The following is a 21516-nucleotide window of genomic DNA, read 5'->3' as shown; positions in this document are numbered from 1 at the left end:
AAATATACACTCTAACTGAAAACAGAATGGCGCATGACCATAGGTGAAAAGGCGGGAATTACCCAGATGGTGGTTCCCCCGTCCACTGTAAATATGATCAGTCACAGAAGTGTCTTTCGAGTACCCGTGTGGTTTTATTTGCCAATACATCTAGACAAAGTAACATCATGTTTAAGTAGCAGAGTTGATATGACCAACACAGAAATTGAGCCCACGACAGGATTGATCAGGCTACCAGGAAACTGAATATGTATGTGTGTGTGAGGGTGCATGTATAGTATGTTTATCGGAATATTTACACATGTATAAGAGTATTTATGGTTTTACATGTACTTACCATAGTTTAATTGATGACGATAATGATGATATTAATGATGATGATGAGCATGCTGATGAGATTGTGATGATGATGATGATGATGATGATGATGGTGATTTTGTAAAAAAGTTTTTTTTTAAAAAAAAAAAAATTTTTTTTTTTTTTTTTTTTGGAAGATTTAAACCCCCCCCCAAAAAAAAAAAAAAAATTAAAAAAAGAGGGGGGTTTTTTTTTTTTATTTTTTTTAAATTCGTCTACTAGTTTCGCCTCTCGCAGAGGCTTCACAAACAATCGGTTACAACGCCCCAATATCGGCATTTGTGCTAACTTTTAGTCAAGGAAGGTAAGTGCCGTATGTAATAAGGTCATCAAATCAATAGTCGCGGCAATGTTAATTTATTTTTTTTTTCTAAAATGCAATAATTATACTCGATCATTGTCTTACGATCTCATCTCATTTCATTTGTATATGTTAATATACTTTAAAGTAACAGACAGGGTAAGGGGCCGCGGTGGCCGAGTGGTTAGGTGTCCCGACACTTTAACACTAGCCCTCCACCTCTGGGTTGCGAGTTCGAAACCTACGTGGGGCAGTTGCCAGGTACTGACCGTAGGCCGGTGGTTTTTCTCCGGGTACTCTGGCTTTCCTCCACCTCCAAAACATTGCACGTCCTTAAATGACCCTGGCTGTTAATAGGACGTTAAACAAAAACAAAGAAAGTAACAGAGGCTTGGCACATTCCTATGACACAGAATGAAAAATCCACATGCCCCGGTCCTTAGTAATTTTTGCTGTTTTCGAGTTGACCAAACAATATGGGAACGTTAATTACGAGTTATAGGCAATCGTAACTCCATAATTAAAATTAAGTCACAAAAACCAATGTCATTTATGCTCCCATAACTGCCATTGCCCATAAGTAACAAGATGACTTGATTGTTGTAGAGAATCTCGGTAACACCGATTTACTAACTTCCAAGTGTTTAGACACGCAATGATTGTAAATAACTTTTATTTCAGCTTTAAATCTCTTATTATAGGCTTACTTCTGAAGTGTTTTTTTACGGGGATTAACGTCCTCGCAACAGCCGGGTTGTATATTTTTATGAAGACTTACGTACACAACTAAATCATACATTCTCCTAAACCAAGTCCCTAACGAAAATGTGTTTCTGAGGTTTGTAGCTATTTTCTTGAGTAATTTACATATGGAATATGTAGTTCCTGTATATAAAATAAAAAGTAAATTCTTAAGACTTAAAAAATAGATACACTCCTACTGAATATAGAAGGCGGGAATTGCCCAGATGGGGATTCCCCCGTCCACTGTAAATGTCAGGGTCACTGACTTTCGAGTACCCGTGTGCTCTTATCTGCAAATAGAGCTATACAATAGCATCATGTTTTAGGTAGCGAAAACTTCAAACTTTGATTTGATATAAATCTCACATTATTTTAACTTTAAATGAGGGATTGAGGGGGATGGGGTCACTATATTTAACATATAGTAATTGTTTTTAGTTCTGTTAGCCCTGCAAGGTTGGATATGAATGAGACACAAGCGAAGGAAAGAAAGCACAGAAAGGAAGAAAATGATCAGACAACTATGTCTGTACATATGCCCCCCCCCCCCCCCCCCCCCCATTCCCCCATCAATAAAATATGCATATTGCATTTTGTCTGTTGTTAAAAACCAGATATTACGACTAAATAAATTAGTACGGATGAGTATTAATTACTGCCACGTGAGATTTTGTTTTGATACGATAACAATACAATACAATAACAATGATATAATACAATAACAATACAATAACAATGATATAATACAATAACAATACAATAACAACACAATATAATACAATAACAATACAATATAATACAATAACAATACAATAACAATACAATAACAATACAATATAATACAATAACAATACAATAACAATACAATATAATACAATAACAATACAATAACAACAATACAATAACAATACAATAACAATACAATACAATAACAATACAATATAATATAATAACAATATAATACAATAACAATACAATACAATAACAATACAATATAATAATAATACAATAACAATACAATAACAATACAATATAATACAATAACAATACAATAACAATACAATATAATACAATAACAATACAATAACAATACAATATAATACAATAACAATACAATAACAACAATACAATAACAATATAATACAATAACAATACAATATAATACATTAACAATACAATATAATACAATAACAATACAACACAATACAGTACTATACAATATAATATAATAACAATACAATGCAATTTTATTTGCGTGTCACAAGTGATATTACAAATGTACAATGAGTTACCGTAAACACGTTGAAAATGTACATGATGTCCAGCCGTATTCGGTTTAAGAGACACTTAAAAAAACTATGTTTACTCTTGGAATTTAAATGTCAGACCTTTATTTTTATATAACATAGCCTGTGTAGACATTAAATATTCATAAGATTTGTTTTGATCATTTATCGTAAGAGCGAACGTCTATGCTTAATTCATCATAAAATATATAGATTTCGATAAAAGATATTGAAGATCATTATTTTGTGTAGGGTAATATGTAAAGGTTTTTAACTAAAATTTAGGAAACATTATTTAACCGGCCACTGTAATTCGAGGGATATTTTTTTTTTAAATGAACACGACACAAAAATCTTTTAAAATTTACATTATCACTTCGATAAAAAAAAGGAGCTTAAATGTCCCAAAAGTAGAAACGAACATCTGCCCCGAGACAAAAACATAATTATTTTCAGAAATGTATGTGCTTAGGTTTATAAAACCAGAACTAGATTTAATAATGAATACAATTATTATCTTCTGTATTTCATTTGCTTTTGAATCTTCGGAGAACAATGTTACAAACAAACAAAAGTAAGATACTATAGTATTGTACGTTCTATTTGAGTCTTTTTATTTCTATGGCATTTCTTTTCCAATACTTCAGGGAAATGACCTCCTGATTGTGGAATTGTTTTTTCGTTTTTTTTTTTCGGATCTCGTTCAGTTTTTTTCCTGAGGAGGAAACATGGGGGCTTGACGCGTTCATATATGAAAAATTAACCCCAGGGTCCGACCCGTATAGATCACTTTATTGTTTTAGAGTCAGTCCCGGATTGGGTTGTTTTTTCCCTTCTTTGTCATTGTATCGAGTCAAGCCCCTATGGGAGGGAATTGCCTGTACCCAGATTAATCTATGGTGCGTGATTATGTTTCTTACTGTTAATTATAAACGCTATGTTGTACTTTCTTCCAAAGTATTTATTTAGGTTAATAATTTAATGAAATCATGATTCCGTTGTTATTGAATTAGGAGCGCATTAAATAATGATGTCTTATCATTTACTGCAAATTGCATATATATATATATCTCTTTGGCTAGAATATTTTATACAAACTTGTCACTTGTTTTAGTATAGATTCTAAAGTTTAAATTTTCAATACGAACGTGTCAAAATTAAATAGCAGGCCAACCTTAGAACTGTGTAATTGATTTTGATAGATAAATTAATAAATACTTTAACCAGAGAAGTATACCCGGTATATAACATTATAATCATTAGGACTTTGGTTTTTAGACAGCAAGTTTTTGTCGACGAAATATTGGGTCACATTTCTGATTTTTTTGATTTTTTTTAATATCTCCCCAAAGTAGGAAGGTTCATTTAAATGGTGATTTTATCCCACAGCATATTCACTCTGTGTCCTTTTCTTGTTTGTGAATGGTGATTTTTATCCCACAGCATATTTTTTTTAAACTCTGTGTCCTTTTCTTGTTTGTGAAATAACTCGGCGCAGAATTAATTTAAGCAGTGATCACGTATTTCTTTCCACATGAATATGCAATGATATTTCGCAAAATAACTTTCGCGGAATATTTGAGAGATAAATATAGATTGACCTAGGTCACGACCACATATTTAACCAATCAAACTGTGTGTACAAACGGATCATTGTAATACTCTCCATGAAGTCGTCACTGGGATAGACCCTCTCGATTCAAAATGTCGAATTATAAAATCGGTGTGAACTTGAGAGTGACAGAAAACAGCAACCAAGGAGGAAGGAAATATATGGAAGATAACCATGCCATAAGATTTGTGAAAAACGACGAAGGAGGGTTTGAATTCGCTTATTTTGGGATATTTGATGGTCATGGCGGATCTGAAGCGTCAATGTTTGCTCGTGATAATCTCCTTGATGAAATTACAAAGTATGAAAGTTTTTGGAGTGATAATGACGATGATATACTGGAAGCAATTAAAACCGGATTTATTGATGTCCATCATGGGATGTGGAGAGTTGTAGGTAAGTTGTTTTGGGTGTTCTGTGTTGAAACAGTGACCTACGTATTGGCAAATCTACCATGTCTTATGTCGATAGTGTTTACATGGTGATTTTTTTCTCGAAAAGTCTCCCGTTCTGTGTGAAAACAGTCAATGTCTAAGAAGTCACCTCAGTTTTATCATGTCAAAGAATACCGTGTTCATAGATATACCGTAATTGTTACAGATTTGAACAGTTAAACGGTAGAAAATGGCATGGACTTTCGAATCTAATCGCGCGCGTTTTTCAAGCTTCACGAAGATCGAGGCACCAGTGGGGTTATTACGAATGATTACATGTAATGTCTTGTAGGTATAATTTACAGTTTTATCAAAATTCAGGTACTTACTTTGATATAAACATTCAAAACAACATTTTCACACGAATTTTAACTATTATGCAGTTCGCTGATGAAATAACTGAAATGGTATTGCACTGGGATAGACAGCTATGTGCAAACAGTGTTCAAAGGGACATAACCAATCTCCAAAAGTTGTTAAAAAAAGTCAGTAAAAACATACCCTCCATTTTCAGATAATTATCTGATTTGCCATAACCAAAAATAAATAATTAAGAAGTGTTTATGTGTTGGAAAACGCGTTTAAACTTGAATCCTTAATTGCATTGTCATTTTGATTTATGATTTAAATTTACAGTACAGTACAGTATATAATCTTAAGTATATTTCAATATAAATTAAAATGACAATGATTATGCATTTTATGTAATCCTGGTAAACAGTAGCTGTAATATACACAGCTGGCTATAGAGATCTTCTTTTCATCTTTTCATTGATATAATTGACATAATAATTGACATGCTAATTATTATATACAGTTTGTTAAACATGTTGGGGACTCTAGGTTTTCTGATGAGGCGCAGTCTCAGAAATTTGAGACACTCCTGCATTTCATTGTCATTCATTGTCTCTGAAACAAGGGATTCTTTTTGAAACAAATGTACATAAATTATTCTTAAAAATATAGAGTGTTTTATTGACAGGCCAAAGTATCAACATAAATACATGAGTAACATTTGTTTGAAATGAATATTTAAAAAGGCTCCCACATTTTCTGCTATTAAATTTGACAAAACATGTCATCTTGCTAATATTAATGTGTAATTCGCTAGTCATCTAAAATTGGGCATTTAAAAATTCAAGAAAAGTTTCGATTCGAAGGTATTGAAATAAAGATTATTGTAAGTTTTTGATGTTCTGTGCTCCATTGAAAAAAGGGTGCTATGCTTTTTCAAAAATAATCGCACGTAAATGAACAATATGGTAATATAAGGCAGTGCTCCAGATAGTCTGCGTGAATGCGTATTTACGCACAATTCTTTGCAAATGACCCAAGCAAAATACTCATACTTGCATCAATAACGCATGCAAAATCCAGATACTTGCATCAACCTCGGAATCCAATTTCGAGTAGATTATAATTCAGATCACAGTATAATGCTTGTCTGATAAGCGTGTTACTATGTTTATATTATGATAATGAATAGTAACAAAATAAATGGCACTTTCCAAGCAAAAAACACTTTGGTTATCAATTTCTGCATGCGGTTTTCGCAGAAGGGAATATATCCTGAAATGGAGTCAATACATGATATATTAATATATCAGGGAAGAAATAACAAGTTATAGGGCGGAATAATTACTGAACTTTATCTATACATGAAACGATTAATTCACGGACCTAATGTTACACGAACATGGACGAGAAGTATTATATTTGGTCATTTTTTGAGATGGGCCGTTTATGTACGTAACGATTTTAATTTGAAATATATGTCACATTTTGATTTTGAGGAAGACATTATCTTTGTTATTGTCCAAATATTCAATGATGTGCGCTATTGATAAAAATGCTTGAATTAAATAAAAGGCAACAAAAATATTAATCTTTGTCGTCTTGTTATATCTTAGATATATGTATTGTAACATGATCGATAATACCATATCACATTATCTCTTCGTTAAATCAAATGGTATGTTGACACTGCATTCTGAATTGATTAAAAAACAGTTATGAATTTAAAATATTTTGATTAAGGTCTCCTTTATGTTGGCAACTTCTTTATAACTTGTCAGTGATATTAATTCATTCTTGCTTTGTTTTACAGCATATATAAAATGAACGGTTTCCCCCCAGCAAAAAGTTTTTCCAACTGAACTAAAAAAATGATTGTCTTCCCAATTCTCATTAAATTTATCTTCCTAAGATATGACAACACAGTTTTTCTAAGTTATGATGAAGTTTTCCCAAGTTATGACGACTAATTAAAATTAAAAGTTTTCCTAAGTTATGAAGACACAGACTTCTAGAAAACAAGGTAAAACAGAATTCAATAGAGTTATACCAATAATGGTTCTAAAAAAAATTCTGTAATTTTAGGAAATTAAAAAAAAAACTTGCAAATTTGTTCCTAACGACGAATACTATCTAGGTGTTTGTTTGGTTTATTGGGGGAAAAAGAAGAAAAACTGAAAAAAATCCTGCTCTATATATGTTTTAAAATGTTATAAATGGAAAACAATTTCAAAGTGTGAGTGGTTATATATTTATAAAGTCTTCATAATTTGTATCCACCAAGAATAGTTGATATATATTATTGTTAACAGCAATTAATTGTAGTATTATAGTATCAGATATTAGTTATTTATTTTAAATTATGTACAAGTTATTAATAATGCATTGTAGTTTAGGTATGACTATATTTAGATTTGTCCTATGGCTGATCATGAAACAAGTCTGGACCTGTTGTCCAGTGAGGCATGTGATAAAGTAAGGAAGATATTACTAGTGTTTATAAATAGCCCACACAGCTTTTAGAAATACCCCTAGCTAATACACCTTGTCAGCAGACCTCAGTTAGCAGTGCATATACTTGTCAATTGATCATGATCAGTGGAGCTTTTCAACAATATTGGCAAATTATTATCGATGAATGTTGATAATATAATTCTGGCATATTATACAATATGTGCAGATTAAACCGAAGTGTTATATGTATCCAAAGTATTTGTATGTGAACTATATAATATTTCTTTCTACCATATCAAGTATGGTGGTATATGGAAAGCTGGCCAAGATCTAGAGATAGGCCTAATGTTTGTTTGCTAGGCTTATCACCCCGTTTACAGCCAGGGTCATTTTGAGTCGGGGTCTCATTGTAGTAGTTGGTGACTGCCTCACTAAACAACATACAGGAGACCTGTCACATGCCATTTAGAGCAATTAGGGTAAAGTGTCTTGCCCAAGAATAAAATCACAGCAGCATACATAACAGCCTGTTTCTCAGCTAACACGGGTAGGAAGTGTTGAATCACGTACCTAGGACCTTCACCCTGAAGTTACATAGCTGGCCGGACCTTCACCCTGAAGTTACATAGCTGGCTCGAGCTCTCTAACTCACTGACCTATCAAGGTCCTAAACCCTATGAGATTAACTAAGACTGACTTTGAAAAATAAATCCTTTTAAACATGTGTCAATTAGAAAATTAATCTACTGTACATGTGTGTTCAGTTGTTTGGTAGACTCTGTATGTGACAAATGCAGATAAATAGTTTTATAAAAAGGGAAGCTATACATGTTTATGGTAGAAGAAGTCAGAACAAATGCTCAGGGATCGACACTTACAGTAGCCCGGGAGCCCTGGGCTGCCTGAAATCTGATCGGGCTGCGAGAATGTCCAGACCAGCAGCCCTGTGGCCATGGGCTGCCAACATTTTCAGCCAAATGTATGAAGTCCAGCTAAAATTGTCCTCGTTTACTTCAATAATTTTATTTTCAAAACTGTTTATATAAAACCTGTTGGTGTAAGATCTGATATTTTTATGCTCAGAATGAACTTGACAGCATGAAAGTGCATTTTAGGGACCTCCCCCCAAATCCCCTAGGAGGGATTTCACCATTGGCAGCCCGGTCTGCCTCATTCAAAACCAGCTGGCAGCCCAGCGGTCTGTCAAGGCAACTAAGTTAGTGTCAACCCCTGATTTATTATGCTTCCCAAATGTTAGATATGACACTTAATCTGTAGTTTTCTTCTTTTTTTTTTTCACTGATCGTAGCAGATATATATATCATGCAATTGCAAGATGCTCCATAAAATACCTGGGTTGATCTGAGTGAGACCTAATTTTATAGCACAACATAAATATTTACTACATTCAATGTAACTTGGCAGCAATACATAGGTATTTAAACTTTTAAATTTCATAGTTCTTTTTCATGAATAACTAAATGCTAAACTCTGCATCACTCTAGATCTATATAAATTTTAGCCTTTGTTTAATTTGCTTGTGTTATATATAACTGGCATAATAAATTAGTATTGGCTCATTGTAAATGTCATGTATTATTTTATTGATCAAGTACCAAAATATGGCAGTGCTGTAGTACATATTGCATCAGGCCTATGTTTAGTAGCACAACCATTATGTGCTTAGTCAGGTGTAGTGACAAGCCCAGATTAGAAATGTCATATTTAAACCCATATTATAACTATTGAATGGATGACACATCACAAACAATTCTTTTTGTAACTATGGCAACTTCTTATTCTTGGAATGTTTAAATAATTTGTACATGTATGTAGTTTGAATTGACTTGCCAGTAGTTATGATATATACTTCCTCAAAATAAATGGAGTTCTGTAGAGAAAATTTCAATTCTGATTTGTTTAAATGCTTATTTGAAAATATATTAGGGGGTGTTCTTCTAATGATCAATCTGATAAATGTCTTTAAAACATTTTTTTAAGAAGATTTAATCTTTTTGAAATAGAAAATGAAGTGGGAAGATTTACATGGTGTAGAGCTACTTACAGTTTAAGTTCCAAATCACACAAAAGCACTAAACGGGAAGTTGATACCATAAAACTTCTAAAACTGTGATAAGACATCAAAATGGCCACACAAACATCCTTATCCTTGCTTTCCTCTAGACATGAACATATATATATGATTCTCTGACAACTATTTGGTCTGGTAATTATTAATTAAAAATTTAAACTCAATATGAACTCAATTATTGATTTAGGTAAGTACTACTTTAAAGTTTAGTAGTAATTTTCATTTTTAGCCCACCATCATCAGATGGTGGGCTATTCAAATCGCCCTGCGTCCGTGGTCCGTCGTCCGTCCCTCCGTCCGTAAACAATTCTTGTTATCACTATTTCTCAGAAAGTACTGAAGGGATCTTTCTCAAATTTCATATGTAGGTTCCCCTTGGTCCCTAGTTATGCATATTGCGTTTTGGGACCAATCGAAAAACAACATGGCCGACAGGCAGCCATCTTGGATTTTGTCTGTTGAAGTTTGTTATCGCTATTTCTGAGAAAGTACTGGAGGGATCTTTCTCAAATTTCATATGAAGGTTCCCCTTGGTGCCTAGTTATGCATATTGCATTTTGAGACCAATCGGATAACAACATGGCCGACAGGCAGCCATCTTGGATTTTGACAATTGAAGTTTGTTATCGCTATTTCTGAGAAAGTACTGAAGGGATCTTTCTCAAATTTCATATGTAGGTTTCCCTTGGTGCCTAGTTATGCATATTGCGATTTGAGACTAATCGGAAAACAATATGGCCGACAGGCAGCCATCTTGGATTTTGACAATTGAAGTTTGTTATCGCTATTTCTGAGAAAGTACTGAAGGGATCTTTCTCAAATTTCATATGAAGGTTCCCCTTGGTGCCTAGTTATGCATATTGCATTTTGAGACCAATCTGATAACAACATGGCCGACAGGCAGCCATCTTGGATTTTGACAATTGAAGTTTGTTATCGCTATTTCTGAGAAAGTGCTGAAGGGATCTTTCTCAAATTTCATATGTAGGCTCCCCTTGGTCCCTTGTTATGCATATTGCGATTTGAGACTAATCGGAAAACAATATGGCCGACAGGCAGCCATCTTGGATTTTGACAATTGAAGTTTGTTATCGCTATTTCTGAGAAAGTACTGAAGGGATCTTTCTCAAATTTCATATGTAGGCTCCCCTTGGTGCCTAGTTATGCACATTGCGATTTGAGACGAATCTGAAAACAACATGGCTGACAGGCAGCCATCTTGGATTTTGACAATTGAAGTTTGTTATCGCTATTTCTGAAAAAGAACTGAAGGGATCTTTCTCAAATTTCATATGTAGGTTCCCCTTGGTCCCTAGTTATGCATATTGCGTTTTGAGACCAATCGGAAAACAACATGGCCGACAGGCAGCCATCTTGGATTTTGACAATTGAAGTTTGTTATCGCTATTTCTGAGAAAGTACTGAAGGGATCTTTCTCAAATTTCATATGTAGGCTCCCCTTGGTGCCTAGTTATGCATATTGCGATTTGAGACCAATCTGAAAACAACATGGCCGACAGGCAGCCATCTTGGATTTTGACAATTGAAGTTTGTTATCACTATTTCTGAGAAAGTACTGAATGGATCTTTCTCAAATTTCATCTGTAGGTTCCCCTTGGTCCCTAGTTATGTATATTGCGTTTTGAGACCAATCGGAAAACAACATGGCCGACAGGCAGCCATCTTGGATTTTGACAATTGAAGTTTGTTATCGCTATTTCTGAGAAAGTACTGAAGGGATCTTTCTCAAATTTCATATGTAGGCTCCCCTTGGTGCCTAGTTATGCGTATTGCGATTTGAGACCAATCTGAAAACATCATGGCCGACAGGCAGCCATCTTGGATTTTGACAATTGAAGTTTGTTATCACTATTTCTGAGAAAGTACCGAATGGATCTTTCTCAAATTTCATATGTAGGTTTCCTTTGGTGCCTTGTTATGCATATTGCGTTTTGAGACCGATCTGAAAACAACATGGCCGACAGGCAGCCATCTTGGATTTTGACAATTGAAGTTTGTTATCACTATTTCTGAGAAAGTATATAAGGGATCTTTCTCAAATTGCATATGTAAGTTTCCCTTGGTGCCTAGTTATGCATATTGCATTTTGAGACCAATCTGAAAACAACATGGCTGACAGGCAGCCATCTTGGATTTTGACAGTTGAAGTTTGTTATCGCTATTTCTGAGAAAGTGCTGAAGGGATCTTTCTCAAATTTCATAAGTAGGTTCCCCTTGGTCCCTTGTATTGCATTTTTGGACCAGTCTGTCCTGATAACAACCTTACAAACAAACAGCCATTATCGTTAAATCTCAAATTTCTTATATAGCTAGGATTCCCTTGTTTGAAAAGTACTGGAGGGATGTCTCAATTTGCACAGATTAGAGTAAAATGAAGGGAAAAGTAGAGAAAAGATCAATCTGACATGGAACCTATGTAGATCATTCAATGGTGGGCGCCAAGATCCCTCTGGGATCTCTTGTTTAGGCTAGAAATACTTCTGTTATCATAAACTATTATGTTGTGTACATTATTCATGTTGAAAATATTTCTAAAGCTAAATTATTGATATTACTGTGTTATTACACCAGCTATATGCTATAAATTATCATATTAATGTTTTATCTATTTTTGTATTAATTTATTCATTCATTTATTGATTTTCGCAGATAAATGGCCGAAGACTATGAGTGGTCTCCCAAGCACAGCCGGTACAACTTGTACGATCGGCATTATAAAGAACTCCAAATTGTACATAGGCCATGTAGGAGATTCCGGCATTGCACTTGGTTTCGACGACAGCAAGTGCGAAAAGTTTATCAGACCAAGGGGAACAATGCTGACCATTGTAAGAGCATTAAAAATTAGTTCACTCAATGTGGGCAAGATTTGCACTTGGGTATATCTAAATGGGAATCTTTTAAGATTAAAAGAGGTTCTTTCAAAATAATCCAAATGCCTGAAAATAACTAGACATGAGGTCCTTTTCAATTCCAATACTTCAAAAGGTTTTTGGGATAGTTTCAATGCAAACTCTGTAATTAGATATAAAAATTAGACAAATGACTGGTCCTCCAGCTCTTGATTTCACAAATTTAAAAAAGAAATGTATTTGCAATTGGTTAGCTTTCAACTTGAAACATTGATTGAGTGGTAATTCAAAGTTATAAAAAGCTCAATTAGATAATCGGACTTGTCCAGGATCCTCCAGCTCTTGAAAATATTCCAGGTGTATAAAAAAATAGATTAAAAAAAAAATCATGAAAGTGCGTGCCTTCAACAAAATAAAAGAATCTGGATCACCATCATAATTTCACAAATTAAAAAAAATTGGTTTGACATATTTGGCTTTCAACTGGAAAGGTTTATCAGAGACGTGTATATCTGGGTAAATTGAGTGGTAATTCATAATTGTAAAAGCTCAATTAGATAAGATTATTTCTGTAAGTGTTATATACATATATGTAGGTCATTATGAGTGATTTGAAGATCTGAATTTCCTGTTGTAATTGTATTGTGTACACAATGAATGATAAAAATTATGAGTGGGTATACATATCTGTATGTATTATAGGACCACAAGCCAGACAGTCCATTGGAGAAGAAGAGGATTGAGGAATGCGGCGGTCAAGTAGTGGCCAAGTCGGGTGTCCAGAGAGTTGTCTGGAACAGGCCAAAGGTCAACCACAAAGGACCAATCAGACGCAGCACACCAATTGATAGAATCCCATTTCTGGCTGTTGCTCGCAGTCTAGGTATGAAGTTAAACACAAAGGGAAATGAAAATAAGTGCTACTGCCTTCAGATTTCTCCTGGCTTTTCTGGCTGTTTTGCCAAAGTTTTTAGTGTATGTTCTTTAAAGAGAACATAGCACGGCTTTCATTTACCCTTGGCATTTCAAAGCTCCACAAGTCGAAACACAAATCTGAAAGGTCAAATGCCCCTCCCCTTTCCAGTGGAGGAATTGAAATGATAAGAATGCCCCTCCTGATTGTGAAACATTTTCAAACTTAGTCATATTACTAACATTGATGTAGGTCACCTAAATTTTGGAATTGCACAGATTCTAATTAGAAATAGCTTTTACGCCTCCATTTTCACCAAAACACACATATATGTAATGTATACACAAATGTTATGTGTTTTACGAATGTCATTAGTTGAAGTATTGTTCTTTGGTTGCAAAATGAAAACATTCTTTAAATATAGATGTTGTTGTAAAATAATTTATTTAGAATAATGGGAATAAAAGTATTAATTTGTTCAACTAGTTAACATGCATATATATACACTGTGTTTGATAACAAATTTAGAAGATTAATCAAGGTAATTGTTAAAAATATGTTTGAAGTAATTGTTTCAGTAGTAAGTAACAACATGTTATATAATGCAGGAAAGAGGAATCAAGATAATTGTTTATTAATAAGTAGGACCTTGTTTTACAGTTTATCTTGAAAAGAATAGTTATAAATTCATTTTAAATTGTGTCTAGTTTAATGAATATGAATGAGTGCACTGAACCTATCATCTCAGGTGATCTGTGGAGTTATAATTACCTGAACGAGGAGTTTGTTGTGTCCCCGGAGCCAGACGTGTCGGTTCACTCCCTCGACCCAACACGTGACAAGTGCCTTGTGATTGGCTCCGATGGTTTGTGGAACATGATCTCCGCTGAGGAAGCCATCTCCGTGGTAGTGGATTTGGAGTACCAGTTTGAGTATAAAGTCATTCATGATCCTGTAAGTCACACTGCAGCTACAGATATATCGATCCCAAGTATTTAACCCCTGAGCATCTACAATACTGATCAAATAAATGTAATATTTTTATTTGATTCAATGTTCTTTGGTGTAAAACTCCAGGCTAAAACAGCCTGGAAAAGGCTTTGGATTAAGATTTTCTGCCTTCAAAAGCCTTAAGCTTGAACTGTCTTTCGCATTAAAAGCTAAAAATCTGCAAAAATAAACTAAAATAGAATAAATTTTGATATTTGCTTCCATTTGTAATGTCATCTATAGAACTAACTGACCTGGAGCTAGATCGAGTACTACGGTAATTATTTAGACAAACAAAAGTACACTTGTTGTCTCGGTAATAATCTACTGTTATTGTACATAGCTCAACACAAAATTAGTACACTAACAAGTGTATTTGATTACTAGATTAATCATGTTCTTTTAAATGCAATCACAGACTCGTATCATATTGAAGAATGTTGGCGATCTTCTACCCAAGCTTGTAAATAATGTCAAATTGTACTTTATTCACAAGAAATGTATTTTGGAAATGTCTAAATATACATATGCTTTTGAAGACAAGGCATTAGGTCGAGAGAGAAAATTCTTCGGAAAATACTCTTTAACAATTTTTAGCGTCTTCAGAAATTACTTCTTTATGTCTTCAGTATTTTCAGTTCATGTATCATAAAAGTAGATCGATATATGTGTTTAAATTTCTGAATGGAAACTTTACTTTTATCTTGACCTGATGTAAGATGATTTTCTTTATCTTTACAGCAAGCCTCTGTATCCTACTGGATAAACCCTGCAGAAAAGCTGGTGAACCGGGCTCTCAGTAAGTGGCGAGCACGTTCAATGAAGGCCGATAATACCAGTTGTGTTGTTGTACTCATCGACCCACTAGGTCCACGGAAACTTTCCATACTAAAGAAGAAACGCGAGGAACATTTTAAGAATGTTAAAGAAATGAACGCTGTGAACACTGAACTAGGGAAGAAATTGACAGAAGGCACAAAGAGTAGTATGCGCACATCTCCCAGGAAATCTGGGGAGAAAGAAGAGACCCCTAGTACAATTCCACTTCCTGCAAATCAGAAAGTCCCAGTAAAGGGGGATAGGAATCCGGAGGAATCTGGGGAAAGGTCATGGAAAGACATGGCCGACGGTGTAGGTGTGGCCGTCAAATCACTGTTGTCTGGTGATCGACCTCGCCAAAGTCTACCTGGCGGTCCCTCTCCAGGTCTAGACGACAGCATCCAGGCTGGGAGTGCCCACCAAAGGGCGACCTTTGACCCCAGTCCTGCAGGACAAATCGACCAAGAAATCGAAGACCGGATGAACATGTCGACAATCTCACACAACATGCCTACTGTGGACGTGTCGCCAACGAAAACTGCTGTGGTTAACACCTCCAATACAAAGAGTTCCGAAAACAAATCGCTTGTCCTGAAAAAGACTCTTCCTGCAAAAATGTTACCATACACACGGACGCGACAAAGGCATTCTTCATCCGGTAACTCTGGCACATCACATACTAGAATGCCTGACGCAGCATCAGTGATGCAGTCGATACAGAAACTGCAGGACACATGTGACGTCATGGCTAGAGACAAAAAGTCCGCTAGTGGTGGGTTGACGCGAGAAAAGCGTGCCATGTCAATGCCAGTGTTAATTGACAGTCAGCTACAGTCAAGTAACCGGATTGTTGCAGCTAGGGACTGTATAAAGGAAGGGCTTCGAGGTGCAATGAAGGGTATTTTTAATGCCGGATCAGACAATCTGAGAGTGAAAACAAGTTCTGATCTCAACAAGGCACATGTGCGTCGTCATTCTCACCAAGTGCAATCAACCAAAGTCCAATCTCTTCGGTCGGGTGGCAAATCTAATACAAATAACTCTTCGCAGGCTCGTCATCTGCCTCAATCTACAAACAGCGCCGTGTTGCGGATGGCCACAAGGCTTCGCAGTGGACTGCGATTGAAGTCTGGTGGTGTTAATAAATTTCTGCGTAGTGCTGGACAGGTGGAGAATAAGAAATTTGTGAAACGGACTCGTATATCTGGTACCAAGAGGAAAGCAGAATCCCCAGTTGACTTAGCAACAGTGAAGCGGTTGTGTCGACACTAAAAGTGCTATTAAGTCTTCTCTGTACATAGGCTTACACTTAATTTATTGATCAAGTGCAGCTATTAAGTCGGCAGTTCCTCTAGCTCAAATATTCAGCCTGTCTGTAAATGTTGCCCTGCCATTCCAAAACATGTGAAAGAATGTGCTATATCCGAAAATTTCTGCAAATGGTCCAGAATTTTTATAGTTCTTATGTATACACACTGTGTTTTGAATGTTACGTGTCTTGTATCACTTGTTATTTCGAAAAAGGGGAAAAGCAAATAACTTAAACCAATGACATTATCAGTTTTTGTATAATCTGTGATCATCATTTCCAAATTTTATAATTTGACCATAACATACTATTTTTATTGGTATAATAATTTTTGTTATGACTTAAATCTGAGAAATAATTTTTGTTATGACTTAAATCTGAGAAACCTTGCAAAGAATTTTTATCAGTCATCATTCAACCATATAGAATATATATACCTTTTTGAATTTTAACCATCAATGGAAAACATTTAATAAATGTAACTCAAATATGATAATGTTGTCTGTTGAGCTACTATGTAAATATTAAGGACTTAAATGTTGCCTTCTTTCTTATGCAATAACATAGTGGGTAACGTACAACAATTATGGGCTTTTATGCATTGATAGACATAAGTTTTTAATATTTTTTATATTAATTTGCATATTTGTGAGGCAAATTAATCATGAAAGATCATTTTCTATATTGTGTTTATTTGATAACAAAAACAAATTTAGGATGTATTTCAAAATGATGACTTGTCATCAATCACGATGTGTTTCTTAATGTGACTAAGTCTCGATACACTGTATCAGTGTTGAGAAAATTTGACTCGGAACATCAGTATCATCATTGCTTCTGTCATCTTTTTTTTCTCTGTCCATCTGAAAGTTTGTAATGTAATGTTTTAATCCATAAGACACATTTCAACTGCGGGATTGTAATCTTGTTTCACAAAATCCTATGATTATTGTAATAAGATGTATAATATTTATATAAACTGCTAATTTCATTATAATATTGACTGCAAATGTACATATTTTAGCAGTAATATCATTTTAGCAGTTTTCATGCTAAAAGCATTGTGCTAAATAATGATTGCATTATATAATTGCAATTTCAGTATATAAATTTTGGAAACGATTGCTTTTTACAATAAGTACTGTTGCAATTGGTGCTCCAGTTAATCTTTAAGCTAATCCGTTTAAATTCATTTAATTACGTGCTAAAATTTTCAGTGCACCAAAATAAAAACATTTACAGTATTATACATCCGACATCAAAATTGTCATGCATATTCATATCGGAGCATGATGCGATACATTGTAGGATTCAATAAACGGGATTAAAATGTTGCAGTTAAAAGTGTCAATTACCAAATTTTTTATCAGTAAGCTTCAAAATGTAATGTTTTAAGTTTTAAGAAGTGTTAGTTTTGATTATGAACAGTTTTGTATGAAAAGTATTTCACAATAGCCATGTTTTTATGGAAATTGAAGAAAAAGTAAAATTGGATGAATGATGAAAAACTAGCACTATTTTCGACATCTTCCAGGATGACCTTCCTGCCTATATCAATCACTGTGATATCGTCCGCTTTGATATATACAGTATATTGAGGTTATGTTATTTACTTCCGTTTTGAAATGATTTTCATAGTGTTTCTGTCCATATCGTTATTTATCCTAAAATAAGCCCCCTCCCTTAGTGGAAAACATTCGTATTAAAGTTTTGAAGGAATACTTCTCCTTTTCTCTTGTGATATGTCCACGATTGTTATAGAGTTTGTATTATACGTTGGCATTTTCAATAAGCAGTTTTTTTATGTTGAACATTTTATATCTCAAGTTTTTGTGATGGTCAATGTTGCTTACAATAATAGATTTTCCAGGTTTGTCAAATTACTGAAGGGAGACAACTCTGGTAAAAGTTAGTGGTAAATGAAAAACACAGCTCCTAAAAGTTAGCCTCCAAATTATTTTTATCAATCCATGAAACAAAACGCATAAATATCGTTCAGTTGATACTTGATACTTTTGAAATAATAAGATTTAGAGGGAAAAAAATTAGAATTAATAATCATTTAAAAAGTTTTATAAAAATCATCATTTTGATATATATTTCAAAATTTAGGATTGCATTTCTGATAATCAATGAAACCAAATGCATGGAAATCGTTGATATTATTGAAATGATAAATAAGATCAATGATTTGGAGGGGAAAAAATTGAAATTGAAAATAATTTAAGTTTTTTAAAAATCATCACTGTGACATATTTTCAAATTTGGGATTGCAGTTCTTTGGTATAACAACTGTATTGATTTAAAAAAAAAATTCTTTCTGAATGATTTATATTATAATGACACTTAAACTTGCATTCTAAGTGTTGTAGATACACTTGTAGTTAAACTTAGGTTATTAATTATAATTCTTGTACATTGTGTATGTAGGTTAGTATACATTTGTATAGAGATATGTACAGGTTTTTATAAAAATTCTATGAAGAAAATTGTAAATACAGGTAATATTGATTTTTTCTAAAGGTTAAATTCTCAGGGATAACCTTTCACCTTTAATACTGTGTGGAGTAAACGCACTGATCAAGGAGTATGTATACATGTACTGTGTTACCGATTCCTTTGTATAAATCTTTATGTCAGGGTCTTGAAGTGTTGTTAGGTATAAACTGTATTTGATTTCAAGATTTTAACACTTATTTTTTAATTTGAAGTTATTCATATATACGTTTGAATGAAATATATTTTAGCGGGATGAAAATGAAATATGTTTTAGCGGGATAAGAAAAAACAGTTTGCTGTGTAGCTGTTTCTTTTATTGTGTTGTCAGAGTTTATATAAAAGTGTTAGTTTTAAAAATGTTTCGGAAATGCAACAGATAAAAAATACTTCCGAGTGTTTTGATTGGTTGGATTTTTTTCATCAGTTTCAAAATGAAATGTGCTTTTCTGAATCGATTTGCAGCATATCTACAACAGAATACACGTTTATTTTACTGCAAATCTACAATCTTGTATGTCAATTGAAATTAATTAAACTGCAAATTCATTTCCAATAGATATCAACATCTTTCATCTGGAATTTTTGTTCTCTTTTCCTGGAGAAATTACTTTTTACGGATCAGTGAAATATCTTCGTCTTGTGCAAGGGTTGAAATTTCAGGTCATAGAACATTGTCAATAATTCTATGATCTTGTCAACACTAATAACCCGTAAACCTAGAACATTGTCAATAATTCTATGATCTTGTCAACACTAATAACCCGTAAACCTTGGCAATTCACCTCCATAGAAATGTCAACAATCAAGAGAAATTGTTAAAACTCTGCAAGCTTTGTGTTGGAACAACCGTATATATATGTATTGAGCTCAAGATTGCTTGAACTTGGAACAAAATGGGCCAGAAGCCTGGCCATGGTCTCATCAATTTTCCCTAACTTAAAGTTTTCCATAGCAGGAAACATTACAGGTTTTTTTTTCCACCAAGATTATCCCCTTAAATCCAACAATAAATATATATAATCTGTTATTATTAAATAAGCTTGTGAAACAGTGGTCAGTCCAAATGTGAAGAAGAAAAAAAAAATTGATTTTTTTTTTTTTTTTTATAGAAAAAATATTGAAATGTGTTTCTCATGATAGTTATCCGAGTAGATGTGTCTTATCATAATCCTTCCATGTTTTGTTTTCACAGTCTATCATCTTCATAGCTAGCTCTCTTCGAAATCATAGTGGGCCGTGCCTTTATGTATTGATGCATGGTAAAACATTTCGTCCATTGTCCTCTTACAGGTTCTGTGATCTCGTGTCTGTTACAACTCTTTTACTGTCTTTCATTCTATTTCTGTTCATGTAATTGTTGATCGATCCCTGTTAAACAATTGTAAATCTATCCACAAGCGAGGACATATTTTGAATAATATAAACTGAAAGTGGGGAGTAGGCATTTTCATTCAAAAAATATTTTTGGAGAAAAGTCAGGATTGACACAATTGATGAAATATCTTATTAATTAAAATTCATGATATAATTTCACATAATTTTATTGGATGCCAATACACTACTGATGTTTCAGTTGAATAGATTTTAAGCTACGGTATTAATGTAATTATGTTCAAAATTTGTTACCTTGCATTGAAAGAATATAGTTAATACATATGTTTTACAGTTTGAATTAAAGAAACATTGAAATATCCAGACAATTTGTTAACGTTTGAGATAGTTGTTGCTTGTTTGAATTCCTTTTTAAAGTTCGACGTTATATAGTTTTTAACTTTCGTTTTATCTTTATAGGGAGTTGATATGGCAACTTTCACAGCAATTTTATGTTAGGAACAATTGAGATAAAAGTTAATATTGTACTACTACTTTCTGCTTGTTAATGACAACATTATTCAATTGGAAAATTTTAAATCTGCGTTTTTAGTCAGATTCAATAAGTGAAGGGATTTTAGATTGGAAATTTCCGCTTGACACAATTGTACAGCGTTGGGTATAAGTGGGATGTTGGTTACGTAAATAAAATTTTGTATACGTGTATATATTATACATGAGGTAACACATATACCAATATATTTTTGTGATACTGTTGAGAAATTTGTAAAAACAATATGCATCTTTTTAAAAAAAATAATACGAGTTTTATCTGATAATTGAACTTGCAAGAATATTTTAATGTATATAGGATTGTAAAAAAAAAATACAATAAATTCAATAGTTTTATATCTAATTGTGGTTTGTTTGTGTTTATTAGTAGTGATAACGTGGAATTTCCATTTTTGGTGGCGACTGTTTCAGGCCTAACTAACTATAGGTCTGAACCAGTTGTAGATACATCAACTACATGTATATGAAGTGCAATTTGTGTCTTTTGTTAACCATGATGTACAAGCAAGAGACATTTATATGGTTATGAGATTCAAGTTGAAAGTTAAATCCTGTTCACTTTATAATATCAGTAAAACCAGGTACAAGCTGATTCTCAATATTTCTCTAAGGTATTTCATCAAGTTCAGCCTGTTTTACTAATATCAAAGTGAAT

At 33.6% G+C, this 21516-nt stretch overlaps 1 protein-coding gene and 1 long non-coding RNA gene across 2 annotated transcripts; one reads left to right on the top strand and one right to left on the bottom strand.

Moving 5' to 3' along the window:
* Positions 1 to 4349: 4349 nt before the first annotated feature.
* Positions 4350 to 16827, top strand: LOC117332422. The gene is made up of 5 exons (XM_033891315.1): positions 4350 to 4696; positions 12245 to 12423; positions 13150 to 13330; positions 14109 to 14314; positions 15092 to 16827. Exons 1-5 carry the CDS (start codon positions 4393 to 4395, stop codon positions 16439 to 16441), a joined length of 2220 nt encoding a protein of 739 aa, XP_033747206.1. The 5' UTR covers positions 4350 to 4392; the 3' UTR covers positions 16442 to 16827.
* Positions 16828 to 18713: 1886 nt separating this feature from the next.
* LOC117332423 lies at positions 18714 to 21199 on the bottom strand. Its single transcript, XR_004533729.1, has 2 exons — positions 19747 to 21199; positions 18714 to 19693 (listed from the first exon to the last, which is right to left on the bottom strand). It is a non-coding gene; the product is annotated as an uncharacterized LOC117332423 (long non-coding RNA).
* Between the last annotated feature and the right edge of the window lie 317 nt (positions 21200 to 21516).

The sequence above is a fragment of the Pecten maximus genome, chromosome 8, assembly GCF_902652985.1.
Source record: "Pecten maximus chromosome 8, xPecMax1.1, whole genome shotgun sequence".
NCBI classification, from domain to species: Eukaryota; Metazoa; Mollusca; class Bivalvia; order Pectinida; family Pectinidae; genus Pecten; species Pecten maximus.
The sequence above is the reverse complement of the archived record's forward strand: the minus strand, read 5'-3'. Positions and strand labels throughout refer to the sequence as shown.